General features: G+C 51.8%; 1 protein-coding gene across 5 annotated transcripts in view; it reads right to left on the reverse strand.

Annotated features, from left to right (window-relative positions):
* CA12 (carbonic anhydrase 12) overlaps positions 1–17,675 on the reverse strand; it is a 55,980-nt gene extending 38,305 nt beyond the window's left edge. For 2 of the 5 annotated variants that reach the window (XM_044232015.1, XM_044232016.1), the window contains exons 1-2: positions 17,556–17,675; positions 11,380–11,400 (exon numbers count right to left, since the gene is read on the reverse strand). In XM_044232015.1, coding sequence (XP_044087950.1) covers positions 11,380–11,400; positions 17,556–17,649 — 115 coding nt within the window. In that variant the 5' untranslated portion in view covers positions 17,650–17,675. The remainder of the gene's footprint in view (positions 1–11,379; positions 11,401–17,555) is intronic. The other 3 variants (XM_044232013.1, XM_044232014.1, XM_044232011.1) reach the window with 3 other exon arrangements.
* Positions 17,676–19,013: the final 1,338 nt, after the last annotated feature.

Below are 19,013 nucleotides of genomic sequence, written 5' to 3' on the forward strand. Positions count from 1 at the left end.
CAAAGGAATGATCATTGCCCTCAGGGAGTACTGTGCACAGACACATCTGTTGAGGATTTTTCTTTTAGACTGCCTGTCATCCCAGGGTCCAAACTGAATTTTTTGCTCCATTCCAAGGCTTAATGAGTTTTTTTGGTTTTTTAAAGCTACCATGTAAGGAGCACTCACTAGGTGCCAGGCATCATTCTGTATCAGAGGTCGGCTGCCATGTTCTGGCAAAAGGCCAGATGGCCAGTATTTTATGATTTCTGAGCTGTACGGTGTCTGTCACTACTTGCCAGCCTTGCCTCATTTCGCCACAGCCTCCCAGAAACTGTGTGAATGGTGAGTATGGCTGCGTGCCCAGAAAACTTTATCTACAAAAACAGGCGGTAGGGGGTGCCCGCTTGGCTCAGTGGGTTAAAGCCTCTGCCTTCGGCTCAGGTCATGATCCCAGGGTCCTGGGATCAGGTCGAGCATCTGCTCAGCGGGGAGCCTGCTTCTCCCTCTCCCCTGCTAGTGCTCTCTCTCTCTCTCTCTCTGTCAAATAAATAAATAGAGGAGATGACAGAGGCACAGAGGTCAGATGATATGCCCAAAGTCACAGTGCCAGTAAGCAGCAAGGATGGCCTCCGACCCCAGCCCTTCACACTGGCCACTGTGGCGGCTCCCAAAGTGCCTTAGCGGGCACGGAGCCCGGGCAGTGGCAGCGGTTATAAGCTGGTGAGCGGTGACCCACAGGTACGCCTTGGGTGTCTGTCCAGAGCCACAGGGGAGGAACAGTGATGGAGGCATCTGTGACCTTGTCAGTATTCCCTGGGGACTCTGGAAATAATGAAGAAAAGGGATCTGATAAAAGACTTGAACTTTGTACAGTCACCCACGGGGGAACCTGAACTAAAGCGAAGGGTGACTGGCCTCTAAACCTGGACCCAATGTTGACTCAGTTCACTTCCCAGCTTTCACAAGGAGGAAGTGCTTTCCGATAGCTGACCTATTGCCCTATTGCTGTTTTGCAAAGCTACTCCCCCAGTTTTCCTTTTTTAGTGAGAAAACTGGCTTTTGCATGGGTCTCTCTCACCTGAAATCCTTCTGCAGGCTACTTCCCATCTCCTCTCCCAAGAGGCACAAAGTACAACAGGAAGGTCATGGGCTCAGGAGCCGTCCGACCAAGCTGCCCATCACGGCTCGGCCACCTACAACCGTGCGACCTCAGGCACATCTCTCAGTCGCCCTGAGCTTTGCTCACAGAAGGAAAGCGGCGGCCCCCACCTCCCATTCCCATGGTGAGGAATGCACGTGCTAGCATCAGATCGCTGCCCAGAAGTGATAGGCTCCCAAGACATGCTGGGCCCCACGTCCTTCTGAGCTAAATTGTCTCAATGCTTCATTTCTCTCTTGAGGGCTGTTTGCTAACCATTTAGAGCAAGTCCTCCCCTTCACCTCACCGGAAAACAGATCCAGGGTTCCCTGTGGTCTCCCTGTACTTGGAATGAGATATGCATGGTAATGTGGCATTGCTTTCCACCTGCTTTCACCTCAGAAACCCTATCACTCCAGATCAAGTGTTACCCTCTCCCTGGTGCCTTCCCTGACTCCCAGAGTCAAAAATAAACAGAGAGATAAACCGTTCTTCCACATTCACTCAACAAATGTTTCCTGAGCACCTTCCCTGGGCTGGGGTCTGTGCATCTGCCTGAGCAGCCCCCGTGCGGCTACATCCTTTTTCTGGATGACTCTCCCTGAGGCTGGGAAGGGCTCCTTGCTCACCCCCCTGCACCCAGCAGAGGCCCTGGAACACTGCCCTGCTTGCAGCAGGCTTATGCTCACAACCAAACAAAACAAAAAGGAAAGCCGCCATTGAAAGAAAAACTTCTCCAGCGGTAACTGGACAAGTTGATCCTCACTGGGAAGCAAGCCCCTGGCTATTAATGGAAGAAGTATCTGTGTTTCGTACAGCGGTTATGTGCAAGAAGAATGTTAAGCTCCTACAGCTGAGTTTTCTCCAAGGTGTAACAAGTTTGCTGACCAGGCAGCTTTGCACACTCAGTGTGACTTGTACGCTCAGTCTCACTCAGGGATGGAAATTTCCCGACATCATCCTTACTGGCGGCAGCATCACCAAAAGGTTTGCCAACAGCCGGGGAGACTCTCAGAGAGCTGCCAGGAGGAAGGACTGAGGAGTCCCTTGAAGGTTTCACCCGAGGAGTACCTCTGCAAGCAGGGGGATAGAAACGCCCATGCCATAAGTCAGAAGCCAGCTGCGAGGCGAAGCCCAGTTCACTGGCTAGGGGATGGCCGTCAGCGTGTGTGCGAGTGTAGACGCATCCCAGGATGCAGCTGTGCACATGACTACGGATGCAGGCATGTGTGTGTGCGAGTGTGTGTCTGTGTGTGAGTGACACACATGCCCTCCTTCCCCAGCACCCAGAGCGGCAGAGCACAGCAGCCTGGCATTCAACATCCCTTCAGTCTTTGCAGGCTGCCCTCGTCCCGCAGCGGCCACACGTGCCCAGGGATGCTCCTTCTGCCCCTGCCGCCCAGCCCGCTCGCTCTGACCCACTTGTCTGACCGGCTCCACTGTGGTTCCTTCCGACTCCCACCCCCGCGTTTCTGTAGCTGCCCATCCTCTTCCAAAGAATCTGAGAAGGAAATAGATTCAGGGTTACCTCTAGAAGAACCCCAACCAGAGTAACATCCATGTGTTGCCAACAGTAACAATGGCTGGAATCTATTAATTTTTTCCCCCCTAGCAACCACACTGATCTTTGATCTACATTTCCCATGAGAGTGGCACAAGGAACCGTATCCAATGTTTATTATCTGTGTCAAAAGGTATTAAGTCTATTGTGTTTTTTAACCACTAAGCCTTTTGTCCCAATGAGGGGAAGAAAAACAAGTTAATTTGGCATAATTTGTTCTTGGCAAATTTGATTATTTACTTTAAAAAAAAAAAAACCCTCGCCTTTCCTCAATGGCATTTACACAGTGTCATGATGTGTAGTGATGGCACACAACACCTGCTGTGAAATAAGCATCTGCCGAACGACCAGGAAAGCACGTGGGATGGGACTCCGGAGACCCAGGTTCTGATCCTGGCTCGGCGCCTCATCCTCTGTTCGGGCCATTGTGGAACCCTGAGTTTCCCTTGCCTCATTCATAAATAGGGCTGGGATTTGGCTGTGTCGGTTTTGTCCCCCTCCAACCCTACCCCCCCATCCCAGGGTCACACCTAGGCAATACGGCAGTCTGGATGCCAGTTTGAACAGACACTCATCCACAAGCAGGCTGCACTGCGTCTACATTTCTATGAGGTGTCAACATTTCCAGCTGAATTACCAACAGGTCAAGACCCCCATTGCCCCTCCCTTGGTTCAGCACCCCCAAGCCCCTCTCCCACATCCCTCTGAACTCCCTCTGTCTAGCATTTCACACTCCTTTCACTCTCCACCCTGCAGCCAACATCCTCCTTCTAAAACGCTTATCTGATCCCCTCAGGTTTCAACTTGGAACATTCCAGCAGTCCCCAGCTGCCTCCAGAATGAGGCCCCACCTCCTCAGCCGGCTCAGGAGCTCCTCTTGCTCTGGCCCCAGCCTGTTGCCCCAGACCCTCATGTCGAGTTCCTTGGTCGTTCCCAGAACGTACCAGCCTAGATGGTCACGGAACAATTCGTCCCTCAGCCCCCAGTGCCCTTCCATGTCCTGCCCGTCTCCTGGCGAGCTTTCATCTGCCCTCCAGGTCTCAGCTTAGATATCCCCTCCTCTAGGAAGCTTTCTCTAGTCCTTTCCCCAAACACAAGGTGGGGTCTCTTCCGTGCCGCTTCTCTCTGTACTGGAAGGCCCTATCCAATTCATGGTGTCCTCCCGGATTCCCAGTCCCAGCAGGACAGATGCCATGCCTCAGGCACCATTTCTTCAGCATCTAGTCCAGTCCCTGGCCCTCAGGATTCATCAGTATGGTAGCGGGAGTGTGAGCCCATTACCTTGGGCTAACTGAAAACTTTGATGGGCTTCTGTGTCTGTCTTTGAATAATAACAAATGGGGACAATTAACTATTTCACTAACATATCAGTTTGTTACAGAAAATCTTTGAAACAACAGTATCCACAGAGGGGTGTGGAAAAAAAGAGTGGTAGAAAAAGAAGAGTATCACTCTTCTAAGGTCCCTTCGAGCTAAAAATTCCCAAAATCTATCTGTTACAACAATTTGGCTCAGGAGCAGGAACAATAATCTAGAACCTGGAAGGGTAAATAGGAGAAAGGTTCTTTAGATCTTTGGGTCATAGGACAATAGACAGTTAATCAATTTGCCCTAGGGTTCCTGGTGGCCAAAACTAAAAGGCAAACACAGTCATTTGCATGACTGCCTCAGACTTGCTACAGAGTATCTTTGTTCTACAACCTTTAGTCACCTTTCCTCCGTTCCCCACTCCACTTGCAGGTTTCCCTTCTTCTAAGGGACCTTAGAAGAGTGATAACTCTTTATCTTTTTACCACCAGGGAGCGGCTGCTGTATCACTGGCCAATGTCAGCGCTGCCTGCTTTAGGTAAATCTCACTTTCATCATAGCCAAGGAGCCTTTCCGGAGCCAGCCGTCCCAGAAGATGGGGACTGCATGAACCCTTTGCCCCGACTGCCCAGGTGTCCTTCCAAGATCCAGACGGGTCTCATCCAGTTTGCCCAGAAGTCACACGCTGATCTGGTCACAAGTTAATGATTGCAACACCGTTTACAACGTTAAAAGGAGCTTAACAAACTGTGCAGGGCTAGACCAGCTCTGGGTCAACCTTTACAGACAGAAGGAACTGCTGTCCTTGTATTTGTTCCTTCCTGGTTGGCATAAAATCCAGTGCTTGTCAGGGATTTAGGGAGCTTGCCTGGTCCTTCAAGAAGACCTTTTGTTGAAACACACACATACACATATACAGAGCACCCAAATCACTTTGTTTACATACTTGTAATATTATTGAACACTACTAGAAAGTGTACATGAATTGAAAATTGGAAAAAGTTACAGTTGAAAATCAAATATGGTTCCCCATCATTGCTATGTGCTGTGTTGGACACTGTACATACTGGCCGTTAGTCTTCAACCTCTTTGCTCTTACTGTTTTCACTATTTAATTGTGGAAATTAATCATTTCAGTTCCTTTCCTTGTGTTCTTGGCCTGTGACAGAGGGCTTCTCAGCGAGCATTCGTGGATCAATTACCCTATCTCATTGCTTCCGGACACCTCTGATGATCCACCCCTATTTCAGAGACGCTAAAATACAGGGGAAAAAATGTGTATCTGAGAATCAATGAATTATCGTCTTTGTCCATGGCCACCCGGTGTGGCCCCCGGAAGTCTGGCTGTGCTTCTGGGCTCCATAGTGATGCCTGTACCCTTCACCCCTATGGTGGCCACTGCACAGGAGGACAGCAGCAGAGCAGAAAAGAGGGGGCTCCCTCCCTCCCCAGGAAATTGCTGGAACAATCTCTGATCCATTCTCTTCTTCGTGGAAAACCAGACTTTCCAGTCCCTGCCTGGAGCCTCCTTCACACATCTGCTTTGAAGTCAAGCCTTTTTGGCTTAAATCTTCCTTTGGAGCTAGTTTACCCCAGAGCTCATCTCTCTACGTGCTGAGGATGGGTTGCCAAGGACTTTCACCAGCTCCTGGAGGGCTGTGCTCTGCCCTCACCTGGATGCCCAGGGGGCATGAAGCAGAAGGGGCAAGTCTAAGCAAAGCTAGAGGCTGACAGGCCCCGCTTCCCTGCTCTGGTCAGCCCACTCTCACCCTGCAGTCCTAAAGGCTTTACTCTGCCTCTGGTGGGTGAGGGCTCCTGCCTGGGGCTGGGCTTACTTAGCTCCAAATCCTAACAGTCCAACCTCTGATTTCTTCCCAGGTTCAGGGCCTCCACCCTGGCTGCCTAAATTAAGGATCAGCCATGAGGCTCCCCGGGGGGCTGGGCTGAGAGGCTGAGGATGTCTCAGGGACTGGTCCCTAGAGGCCAGAAAGCACCAGGGAGATGAGGTCTGACTTTACCGTGGCCTGAAGGACATGGCTAGAAAGAACATCCCGGCCTGTGAGGAGTCTGTATTTTTTGCTTAATCCCTTTCTTACAAAGGAAATGTCCTATTTGTTCAGTAACCCCCTTGCTGTTAGAAACTCAGGCAATTCAGCAAAGCATGAAGAAGCCAGCCCTTTCAAACACAGCTCACATTTGTCTGGGGCTACAGAGCTTACGAGGCATTTCCCCACATATTAGCTACTATAATCCCCCCACCCCCATGTGGTGGGCGGAGGGGGGGCGGAAGAAAACGGTGATTAGCTGTATTACGTGCTTGCTCTGTGCCAAGAACCACCAGCTTCTTTCCCCACATTGTCTTACTTAATCCTCCCTACAGCGGGCCGGTGCTTCTCAGGCTTGGACTGGGGCATCAGAAGCCCCTGGTGGGCTTGTGCAAAGAGACTGCAGGGGCGCCCAACCCCAGAGTTTTTGGTTTGTGGTAGATCTGGGATGGGCCCAAGAATGCCCATTTCTAACAAAATCAAACAAGGTGCCTTTGCGACTGCTAAAGGGCAGGAGTGAAGGGGTTAGGCTTTTCTCCCCAGCATCCCCCCCCACCTGTTTCACTTCTAGTTCTGGGAAGGGCATCCTAGTCCCCAGGGACACTGAGGCTGCTGATCCAAACTTCCATTTGGTAGGTGAAAACCCTGAAGTTCAGAGGGGAGTTAAGTTACTTTCCAACAGGTTAAGTTACTTTCCTAAGGCCATTCAGCCAGAAAGCAGCCTCACAGATATTCATGGAGGGCTGCCTGGTTCTGGGCTCTGTGCACTCTCCAGTTCTGCCTCCCCTTACTCCCCTGCCTCTATACCTTCCTCTAGGAACCAATCCTAGCTTCCCTGTTGTTTGAGCCTGCTGGGAAGGCCAGATGCGAACACTGAAATGCAGGCCAAGATGCCCCCAAAAACACAAACCTCAATTCTGCAGCTTGGAAGAGATGAGAAATAATTCTGAGTTGGTGGACCACACCACACCACACCACACCACACCACACCACACCACACCACACCACTTCCTAACAGAGCCTGGATGTCCCAACGTCAATTAGCAGTGACTGGAACTACAGCACAGATCACAAAAATGATAGTGGGTTGGATTGCTAGCCTTAGGGGAAATCCCCCAACACACAGGGATAGGGATTCAGCTCCCTGGTATGAAAAACACATTCTGGCCTTTCTCGCCTCTCTCCTCAGAGCTCTCTGTGCCTCTTCACATTCATCCTCAGGACGGCAGCTGGACTGGGGGAGAGCTCACGCGGGTGTTTGGCGTTGGCTGACCATCTCTACCTTGGGTAAAGCCGAGACCTGTTCTTTTTTTTTTTTTTTTGACAGACAGAGATCAAAGCTAGGCAGAGAAGCAGGCAGAGAGAGAGAGGAGGAAGCAGGCTCCCTGCTGAGCCCAGAGCCCGATGTGGGGCTCGATCCCAGGACCCTGGGATCATGACCTGAGCCAAAGGCAGAGGCTTTAACCCACTGAGCCACCCAGGTGACCCCGAGAACTATTCTTAATGAAATCAGCCTTTTAGTTGCACGTGCCCCCTCACTGCTGTCTCAAGTTCACCCTTGAGCTCCGAGTCTGCCTTCTGAACTGCATTTGGGTGTGAGGCCACGCGGCACCTTTATCCCGACTACAGAATAGAAAGTTGAGAGATTTCCCCACCACCACCACCAGCCTCCCTCCACGTTTCGCGTCTAGTTCTTAGGGTTTGGGAAGGATGTCACGTGCCAGGGAACGTTTGTGGCAACCTAATATTCCAGCAGATTTGGGACAGAAGGTGGGTGGAGGCGGGAGCCTGAGAACCAGAGAGGTTTGGCTCCATGAAGGATCCCTTCCTGATTCTCAAAGGAAATCCTTTAAGACCGGAATCTCTGGTCTGGGATGAAGGAGAGAGAGCAGCAGGAGGAACGCAGCGGCAGTGCCTGGGTCCCGCGGAGTCCTGCCGGAGCCTAGGACCTTGCCACCACAGCAGAGAAGCTGGGCAGGAGGGCCTGTGCGGGGCTGCAGCCCACTGTCTGGCATCCCCAGGCCAAGCCACCATCATTCCTGAGTTCCCTGCGTGCGGATGGAGGGGCTGGCCCCGAGGGGTACCTACCCTGCAGGTAGGGCCCTGGATTCCAGGAGAGGTGGACGTCTCCAGGAGGAGGGCCTGGCTTCCCTCTTCCCCATCCATCCCCTCTCCTTTGAAGGCTTATCTTATTCCTCCCAGATCTCTAGAGACAGTGACATCTGCTTCTGAGCGAGCTCACATCTGGGGAGCCCCAACGCAATGTCTGGTGTGCTCAGGATTGGAGCGCGGGGCCCACTCTCTGCTCACATGACGTGCTCTTAGGTCCTTAGTGCCAACACAGTCATTCTTTTTGGTTGCTCTGTTGTTTTGAACACACTGGGGTGTTGTTTTTTAGGTTTTTTTTTTTTTTGGTTTTTGTGGGGAAGGGCCAAAAAACCTTCCAGGGTAAGGATGACTCTCCCTGCCAGCTGGAATTTGTTAACTCTTTTATTGACTACAACAGACATACCCAACAGTGTGTCATCAGTGAACAGTGAACAGCTTGATGACTTCTCACCATCTGAACACAGCCCCCACACCAAGGAACGGAACATCGCCCGCACCCACCTTGTACCTCCTGCCCGTCACCCCCACCGCAGGAGGGCACCTGCGACCTTGACTTCTAACAGCAGAGATTTCACTTCGGCAAGCTGGAGTTGATCATTTGCTCACAGGGCAACCTGACTTCCCACTGCCCCCCGGTTCAGGGTGGTGGAGCTGCTGAGGCCCAGCAGGACTGATTTGGGACTGGTTCCCGGTGGGGATGGCCTGCTCAGCAATTCTAAACCCAGGACACAGTTAGCTGCTGCTTCAGCCACCCCAGAGAGGTGCACAGGGGCAGGGTGGGCCCCAGCTTGGCCACCAGAAGGTCCTCCCGTCTCCAGGCAGGCCATCCAGGAGGTCAGCCTGGGGAATTTGTGGAGGGGGAACGGGAGTAGGGTTCTCTTTCCATGTGCTTCTGGAAGTCCTGCCCTGTGTTCCAGGCCATGGGAGGCCTCTGGATCAGGATGACTCAGCAGCATCTACGTGCAAAGTAGCTGAGGTCTGCACCCTGGGAAAGCCAGCACGTGACATCTGGCTCGACTTGCCAGTGCCGCCCTCAGGGCTTGGAACCCGTTTCCCCCCCCAACACCTATGCCAGGCCCTCTGTTTCCCTGTATGACACTGAGCACTGGTGCCAACTGCCAGCCTGGACCTGTCTGCCTCCGCCTCCCTGGCCTCCCTGCATCTGTCCTCCTTCACCTGGCCCCCCCGAGGGCTGACCCCACATCATGTGCACTCAGTGCACTCATCAAAAGCCAGATTTTCTCTGCGCTCAGCCTATGCATGTCCCACACCATTCGACTCTGCCCTCTGCTTCCTCAGCAGAGCACGGCTCCAGGGGTGCAGGGCATGGGGGAGGGAGGGCCGGCCAGAGTGAGCGGTCAGGAAGCAATGCTTCTGCGCTGCTCCTGTCACCCCCCCACATGGTCCAGACTCTGCTGAGTCTTCCTGTGTCAAGTATTTGTCCTGCCTCTCCTTCCGTCTGCCTGCCATCCCCAAGCTGGATGGGAAGACATCAAATAGGAACTGTGCAAAGGCCAGAGCTCTTCCTGCCCCCCATCCTTCCCTCTCCATTCCTCTCTGCCACGTGACTCTCCCTAAAACACAGATGACTCCCTGCCCTGCCCCTTCATCTCTGGGACAAAATGGGAAGGGTCCAGCCTGCCCCTGCCCATGTCTTCCCCTGTTTGACCCAACGTCTCTTTCTGATCTTAGAGTTAATCGCTTCCCTAGAACACTTTCTGTGGATGTTACCCCACACCCCCCAAATACCATCTTGTTTCTTGCCTCAGCTCATGGGATCCATCATCATCTTGGCCATCAGCACTTCCTTCCTACCCCCACTGAATCCTCTCCATCCTCCAAAGTCCAGAGGAAAGCCCTCCCCCTCCAGGAAGCCCTCCTTGGCCATCCAGCCTGAGCACTCTCTTTCCTAGGAACCATCAGAGCACTGAACCTTTATTCCCTACCTGCCATTTTCAGCTTTGAACCAGGAGCTGCAAGTTCTTCCACTACAGAGCACAGCCCTTCTCATCACCCACCCACGTAGCGGCATTTTTTGCACAAGTAAGTACGTAAGGGATATTAGTAACGATGGAGCCATGCAACGCTGGAGCCGAGGAGACCTTGGCCTGTGTAGGTGGTTGGTGAATTAGCGCAGTGAATTTTCTGTGCCTCCCGGGCTAATAAACAGCCCAAGCCTAGCTTTTGCAAATCTAAGTCAGACCTTTCTGTGGATTCTGCTTCTGCTGGGATCAACTCCTCTGCTGGTCACCCCCTCCTCCTGTGTCAAGGAGGCCAGTTCCAGCCTCCTTTTTCTGGAACAGTCTATCTTGCCCAGTGCTCCTGACTGCCCCTCATAAGACATGAATGTCCTTGCACTTGTCCGTGCACCCGGGGCACCACCTCCCATTCCCACCCCAGTTGATGACCAGGTTCCCAGTTCATTTCATACGCCAGCTGAACTGATTGCAAGCTGCTTATTTTGCTGGCCTGCCCGAGATGTCAAATGTCGTTCTTGACCCAATCCCCCCAAACCCCGCTGCATACGTGATGTCCTGGTAAGGACGGGCCCGCACCACCTCTGAACTCCATGTACTGACAAACACGGCAACAAGACGTTAATTCTAGATGCGCGGACAGCTGAAATTCTGGGGCCTGAGCCAAACTTCCAGAAAGGAGCCCTTTATTCTTTGTTTATTGTAGAATAAATGTCCTATGGAGGAGAAGGTCTCTGTCCCACCCAAGGCCCCTGCAGTCTGGAGTAACCTAGGCACAGTCTCCTGGGAGGTTTGGTGGAAATCCTTGCAGGACTCTGGAAAGCCGAACGCTAGGATTCACAGTTTGAGTGCACAGGGCAGGCTCCTGTGCTTGGAGAAAGTACCACACACAGCCCGTGCGAACGGTTCTTTAGAGAAGCCTTCCTATTCTCTTCATGATATCAGAGTCACTATTCTCGACCTCCGCGATAACCTCCGCAGATCACAGCATTTTGGGCTTTTTCATTAAATACAACGGTCTCCTCCAAAAAGTATCTAAGGGAACGCCTGGCTGGCGCAGTTGGTGAAGGGTGCGACTCTCGATTTCGACTCAGGTCATGATCTCAGGGTCATGAGATTGAACCCCATGTCAGGCATGTGCTCTATGCGGAGTCTGCTTGAGATTCTCTTTCTCTCTGTCCCTCCCCCGCCCCGCTCGGGCTCTCTAAAGTAAATCAATCTTTAAAAAAAAAAAAAAAAGTATTTAAGATCTCTACTTACCAAAATAGCTCCACTTGGATCCTGCAAAGAACAAAATAAAATAAAGTAAGTACCACAGAGCTTGAGCCAGCGAGAGAAAACGCTATAGATTGGATTTTGAAATGGGTGCGGTTGGAAAGGAGGCGGATGCCCAGATGGCAGACTTTGTCAGAGTCTGCGTCAGATCAGCCGCTTCCCAGAGCCGCTGCACACCAGAGCGGGGCACGGGGCAGTGACTGGGAGCCGGGACTCGCGAGTGAAGGAGGGGGCTTCTTGATTAGAAGCCTTTCCGATCCTAGAGAAGCCAAATTTTATCTTCTGAATATGTGTTTAAAAAAAAAATTCACAAGTTGCAAAACCCAAAAACTCCCAAAGGGTACACAGTAAAAGCTCTTCCTCCCACCCAATCTCTCTGCTTCCAGGAGAGAGAGCCAGTTTTATGAGCTGCTGGGAGCATTTTCACAGTGTGACTACTCACACGTACGTAATCACATTTTTTCTGCCCATTTCTGCACACAGATGTCAGCATACTGGAAACACTGTTAAGCCTCTTGCTTTCTCCCACCAAACAAACACACCCAGGAGAGCTGTTCACATCAGTCCGTAAAGAGGAGAAAACTTTCCTCCAAAGGAAAAGCTTTTCTTTGAGGAAGCTGCCACCCTCCACCGAGTTAGAATTCCAGGGGTGGAGAGAATGTGTAGGAGAGGTTCTGCCAGGAATATCACGGAAGTCACCTACCACCTCCCACTGCACACCCTTCACGCACAGAAGTCCCCCGTTCCTACATCCAAACATATTTGGGAAAAAAAAAAGTTGCAGAGTTGCATGCCTGGTACCCTGCCTGAAACCTCCCTCTTCACCTCACAGAGACCCTGAGACTCAGGGTGTCTCAGAGGACACACCCAGTGAGAGGGACTCTTCAAATTCCGAATGCCTCTCCTGGCTTCTCCTGATGGCACCACAATGCCTGGCCCACAGGGTACAGTCAGAAGTGGAAGGTTCTCACCTCCCCTTTCTCTCCTGGGAACTGATTTGCAGTAAAACCTAACTGACCAGCAACCTTCAACCTTAACCACAACTGAGCATTTCCTATTCGAGTCAATGGTGATTTTTAAAAGCGAAAAGAGGATTTTGCTGCTTTTGCAAAGCTAGTTTAATCTCATGGTTTTCTGTAGTTCTGGTTCCTTTCTTTTCCTCCGTGCTTTTAATTAATTTTGTTTTTAATTTTCAAAATGGTAATTTTGAAAATGGTAATAGCCAGTTACACTTGGACATGATTTAAAGCATCAGATGATTCTACAAGGCTTTTTAATAAAGCAGTCCCCTGGAACCCCTCGCTAGTTTCCTGGTCCCTAGGGCACCTTGAAGCCTTCTTCAATTTGGACAGTATCTCCAGATCCCAATAAAACAGGCCTGTATGGTTCCTCCCTGATTTGTGTAGGTTGAGGTATTACCGACCTCCTCCCCAGAAGAGAAGCAGCAAGGTCCCCACGGGGCCACCTGCAGCTATCACCTTGCTTTAGCCATAAGGAAATGAAAGTCCCCTGCCATACAGTGGAAGACCAGTGTCTGCTAAGAAGTGTCTCTGCACATTTGCCAGGCCCTCCAGTAAACTCGGGAACTCTCTGAGTCTCCTTCTCGGTCTTTAGGGCAGTGCAAGGAGTGAGGAGGCTGGTGTTCAAACACCTTTGAATATCTGGTGAGTACTTCCAGACCTCTTCCTCACAAAAATGCCCACAGGCTTGGACACACAAAATTTCATGTACGATTAATTTCAAGAGGTCCATAGAACCCCCTAAAACCTGCTATGGACCCCAGGAGAGTTAAGAGTCCCAAGATTCGTCCTTTCTGATGGAGGCATAATACTCCAGAGTGTATATGGACCACATCTTCCTTATCCATTCATTCGTTGAAGGGCATCTTGGTTCTTTCCATAGTTTGGCGACTGTGGCCATTGCTGCTATAAACATTGGGGTACAGATGGCCCTTCTTTTCACGACATCTGTATCTTTGGGGTAAATACCCAGGAGTGCAATTGCAGGGTCGTAGGGAAGCTCTATTTTTAATTTCTTGAGGAATCTCCACACTGTTCTCCAAAGAGGCTGCACCAACTTGCATTCCCACCAACAGTGTAAGAGGGTTCCCCTTTCTCCACATCCTCTCCAACACATGTTGTTTCCTGTTTTGTTAATTTTGGCCATTCTAACTGGTGTAAGGTGATATCTCAATGTGGTTTTAATTTGAATCTCCCTGAGGGCTAATGATGATGAGCATTTTTTCATGTGTCTGATAGCCATTTGTATGTCTTGATTGGAGAAGTGTCTGTTCATATCTTCTGCCCATTTTTTGATGTGTTTGTCTGTTTCGTGTGGGTTGAGTTTGAGGAGTTCATTATAGATCCTGGATATCAACCTTTTGTCTGTACTGTCATTTGCAAATATCTTCTCCCATTCCGTGGGTTGCCTCTTTGTTTTTTTGACTGTTTCCTTTGCTGTGCAGAAGCTTTTGATTTTGATGAAGTCCCAGCCAATAGCATGGAGGACAAGGGGCGTTAGAGAGTAGTAGGGAATTTGGGTAAATTGGAAGGGGAGGTGAACCATGAGAGACTATGGACTCTGAAAAACAGTCTGAGGGGTTTGAAGTGGCGGGGGGGTGGAAGGTTGGGGTACCAGGTGGTGGGTATTATAGAGGGCACAGCTTGCATGGAGCACTGGGTGTGGTGAAAAAATAATACTGTTTTTCTGAAAATAAATAAATTGGGAGAAAAAAAAAAAAGAGTCCCAAGATTAACCTCCCCGGAATTAGCAATTAGATGAAGACAGGCAGAACCAAACCCCCCAGAGAACGAACTGCCAGCCCATTGGCTGAAACGATGCTGAAAAGGAACAAGGAAGGCATTGCCTTGGAACCAAGCTCCAACCTCTTTTCTGAATCTCTCCAGGCATTTTTGTCTGAAAATGTTCTGGATTTCAGAACTAGTTCTGGAATTCAGAGCTAGAAGAATCCAGACCATTGCCACTTAGCTGGGCAGAGCACTTGGAAGCTCAGCACACAAACGTTCACAAGTAATCGGGGAGTTCATCCTCACGGCTAACCTGGAGAGACGGGTCACTCCCGGGATCCTGGAGGCCACCAAAAACATGACTGTTGCCTCCCAGCCATCCGGCCTGGGCCAGGAGTTTAACGGCACCTGCCCCCGAATCAAATCATCGCCTTTACTAGTCCACTTCTTCCGAGCTCTCCCTACCAAAGCTTGCTACGCCGTCTCCCCTGTCGGTCTTAGCTCATCCTCAGGTGTGGCATCCAGGTGATACTGCAGGAAGCTCGGGGACCAGGCCACAGAGTGGACATCGGGGACTGAGACCACCGGTGGTGACACAGGACCGGGGACGCATTCTTTAAAAGTTGCAGCATCCGGTGTACACTTTCCTGCCTTCCTCTCTCTGAGCAAGCCCACCTGGTCCTCAGGCCTTGGTGCTTTGGGTATAAATGACAGTGTCTGGAAGGACTCGGGAGCGGGAGGCTGAGGAGAAGCAGCTCTGTACAAGGAAGTGGGGGGTCCATCAGATGAAGGTCAGGGCCCAGCCTGGTCTCTCTTCGGCTCAGAACTGACCGGAGGAAGACTCCCTAAGGGATATGCATATGCATGCATGTTTGTTTTATTTGGAAGTAGCGCCTCACAGTTCCCGCCTCCTGTTTAGGGCAGGAGTCCTGACCACATGCAGGAGGCAGGCCAGGCCAAGGCCCCTGCGGCTACACCTTGGAGGCTTCCTGAGGGAACAGGCTTTTCCAGGAGGGACATTTTGTCTCTTCTGTGTAGGAGACCTGGGAGGCCCAGCTTGATGCCTGTTAGAACCTGCAGGCCTACTCTGTACCAGGCAGGGAGAAGGCCTGAGTGCTCAGCTAGGAAGTGGGACAGACAAGGATCCAGGCCAGGGGTTCAGGGCCCTGCCTGCTTCCTGCTCTGGATGCTAGAACCTTCTCTGAGGAACCATCACGAGGGCAGCCAGAGACTGCCCAACTCTCCAACCAGGTTCAGGCAGAGCAGGCTCCACAGAAATCACTGAAATGTTTCCCACAGCAACTAAGCATTCCAGGGTTTTCTCCAGAAGACATGTGACCTCACCTTCTTTTGCTCCCTCCTCCCCACTCCAGTCATTTTTTTACACATTCCCCAGTGCCAAATGTTGGGAGTTTAAATGCTCAGGGAGGGCAGACTACACTTTGGCCTCATTACCTAGCTTAACCCCCTCCACTCCCCACCTTGGGTTAATACTGATATGCTACATCTTGGTGACCTTTGCTTTGACCTTGTCCCCTGAGGCAGTTAAGCAACCAAGAAAACTACACGAGGAATAACAGAATAAAAACGGTGTTCTTAGAACCTGGGGGTAGGCAGGCTGGCTACTCAGTGTGGGGTGAAAGTGGCTTTTTGTCTGCAAGGTCCCCCATCCCAACTTGGAGAATGGGGAGGGTGAGAAGGCAAAGGAGGGGAGGGAATGAGAAAGGGCAGGCGCAAGGGCAGGGGCTAGAGAGAGAGGGAGAAGAGGGAGAGAATGACAAGGCAGGGCAAGAGAGGGAAGGGAGGAGGAGCTGCCCCACAGTGAAGGGAGTAACAGGCCTTCTGGAAAGAGCCAATGAACGGCTGTTTCTTGCCTGTCTCTGAGCACCTTGGAACTACAAGAGAGATTTCTAGCAGAACTTCAGCTCCCTGTGCAGCTTTCTCAAAAGAGGAATATATGTCAAAGTCTACAGTTTTAAAAATTAATTTCCACTTTCATATAACCACTTTCTCCCACCAAAAAAAAAATTTTTTTTCAAATAGGCTCCATGCCCAGCATGGAGCCCAGCATGGAGCCGAGCACAAGGTTTGAACTTATGATCCTGAAATCAAGACCTGAGCTGAGATCAAGAGTCTGGTGCTTAACAAACTGAGCCACTCAGGTGTCCCCCAACCCTCTCTTTCTTCCGGACCAGACAAGGGAAATAATATCAACCAACTCTTGCCAGCCAGTGGATTTAAGTTGAATTAAGAGTAATGCCAACACTGCGACAGGCCAGCTCCCCCGCCTCCCTCCCACCCAGCCCCGTGGACACAGTGACCTCCAGCAGAGAAGGAGGCTCTGAGTTTTCATGCTACAGAGCAGGATCAATTTCCCACACCACGTGTCCGGCAAGGGTAGATCCATTTCCAGCCGTGACCGTCACTTTCAGCCCTCCTACAAATGTTTCAGCCTAACCTCGGCCCAGGACCTCCACTCAGGAATGGTAGAACCTACAAATGTCCTCACAACTTGAAACAAACTCCATCAAGGGCAGGAGCTACTATTAGTTACCCGGGAAGTTTCCACAAAAGTCACTACCTACTCCCAGAAAAGTGCTCCCCCAGCAGTTGGAGAGGCAGGCAAAAGCTTGGCATCCTCTTATTGCTCCTAAGGATTAACTAACCTTGACCTTGGCCATGCACCCAAACTCATGGGGATTAACTAACCTTGACCTTGGCCATGCACCCAAACTCACTGCCATGACAGGAGCCTCCGGTTCAGGTCCCCACACCTCCTCCTGCCATCCCGTTGGGCACCCTCAGCCTCCAGTCTGTCAGGGTTAAGAGCCCTAATTACACTCAGAAGTGAGGTGTGTATGCTCTTCTGAGTGTACACACACTCACGGTCAAGATAGTAGAGCCCTTCTGGAGAAAAACAATGATTAAGAATGGGATGCATCATCCCCTTGACTTGGAGGTAAAAATGGTAAAGAAAAGCATCCACCACTGTGGGAAGGTGCTGCAGCTGGGGCCCGGCAAACCCTTGGGGCTAATCAGGCGGCTCCGATGCCACATGCACTCCTCGACCCCTGCTCATGGATCGTGGATGGGGCACATTTTAAATCTTGGTTCCCTTTCTCTTCCTCTTTAGCAAGCTCCCCACCGCCCCTCCAGACCTGCGGAGAGCTCCAAGAATGCATGAGCATGCTTTCATCCCAAGACAACGTGCTTCCGCCCACCGCAACAGGTAGTGCCCGCCCAAGGAAAACGAATTTTCCAAAATGCCTTTTCCAATTTGTCCAAAAATAGGCCCCTGGAGAGTATGCTTCCCCGAAATGATTCTGCTTTAGCACTAGTGAGCCCCGCAGGCAATCCTCCAGCCAGGTATGGCTGCGTGCTCGGGACCGAGGGAGGAGGAGGCGGACACTTTACCGTGGAGCGGGGCCGGGGCTGCCGGCTGTTCCAGTAAGCAGAGGAGCAGGAGGACGGCGGCGGCGGCGGCGGCGGCGTGCAGGCTGCGGGACATCGCGCGTGGCGGGGCGGGGCAGGGCAGGGGCTGGGCCGGGGTCAGGGCCAGCGCGCAGCCGGGGTTCCCGCTGCGTCTGTTCCCGCGCTGGGGACCTTGTGCGCAGCCTGGCAGTGCGAGCGCGTCTGCTCTGTGGGCGCCTGGCGCCGCGCGGGCCGCTTTTATAGAGCTACTCAGCCCTAAACACATGATGTCACCGTGTGCGGGGGGCGGGAGGGGTGGGTGGAGAATGCCCTGCCCGCAGCAGGTCCCGAGCCCCGGTTGCGAGGTGAGTTGTAGCCTGACTTCAGCCGAGCTCCGCGGGACCGCGCTCACCTGGGAACCCAGGTCTCTCCGTGGGAGCGGTGGGCAGGGCTGGGGGAGCCGCCTATCCTCCTCGCCCCACCCCAGGAAGGGTGCGTCCTGGCTCCCGGGGTCGCTGCCTTGGTCTGTCGCAGCCCTTACTGACAAGCCCCCTAAGTATAATGCCTCGTGGAAAAGAACCTCCTTCAGATCCCCCACCCCAGTCGTGTGCCAGGCCCACGTTAGGGACTGGATAGGAGAGCAGAGAGGGTGCGTTCCAGCTCAAACTCTGCAGATGGTACAGTGGCCTGATAAGGTCTTGCATTTTCCTTTGGACACAAATTCATTTAGAATAGGTAAATAGCACAGCGCGGGTGCGCGGTGAACAGCTTTCCGAAGCAATTAGACTGACCCTAGTAACACACAAGTGGCTTCATAATATCAGTCCGTTCTCTAGGAAGCTGGGGGAGGGGGAGCCCTTCTGCGGGTTAACAGTGGAAGAAAAAGACCTGTTTATTGAGTACCTAGGATGTGTCAGGCACTGTGCTAGGCGTTTTGCATTGGGGTCTGGGTTCGGCTTCCAATGCATATTATCATCACCTGTTGCTCATTTCTGCCCAGTTTGCACACATTTGTGTATTAAGTATACGTAGCATACATGGAGTCAGATATGTGTGGCTCTGATGCCCCTTTGTATTCAGTCCATGTTCACTTGTTAAGTCAGAGGTTTTATTAACCTAGTGATAAACCTTCCTCTTGCTGTTCCTGCCACTTACTGTTCCCATTGTCCTTGTCACTTGTGCTTCTGGCTTCCCTGGGCCTCCCAGTGTCTGCTCTGCTCCCCATGCGGGGCTCCGGTTTCCTTCCTACTCTGCGACCTTGCCTATTCTCTTGGCTCCTTGTTGCTTATAGACATGCTTGACTTGCTTGACCTAAAGACATGCCTATAGACTTGCTCAACCACATGGTCTGAGGAAGGGTACTCACCCAGCCCTGGTACGTCACCCCTGATTTTGCCACTTGGCCCATCCTGCCCTATTCTCTTGGCCACCGCAGCCTGACCAGCCTCAGCTCTCTCCCGT

The sequence above is a fragment of the Neovison vison genome, chromosome 13 (genome assembly GCF_020171115.1).
Source record: "Neovison vison isolate M4711 chromosome 13, ASM_NN_V1, whole genome shotgun sequence".
NCBI lineage: Eukaryota > Metazoa > Chordata > Mammalia > Carnivora > Mustelidae > Neogale > Neogale vison.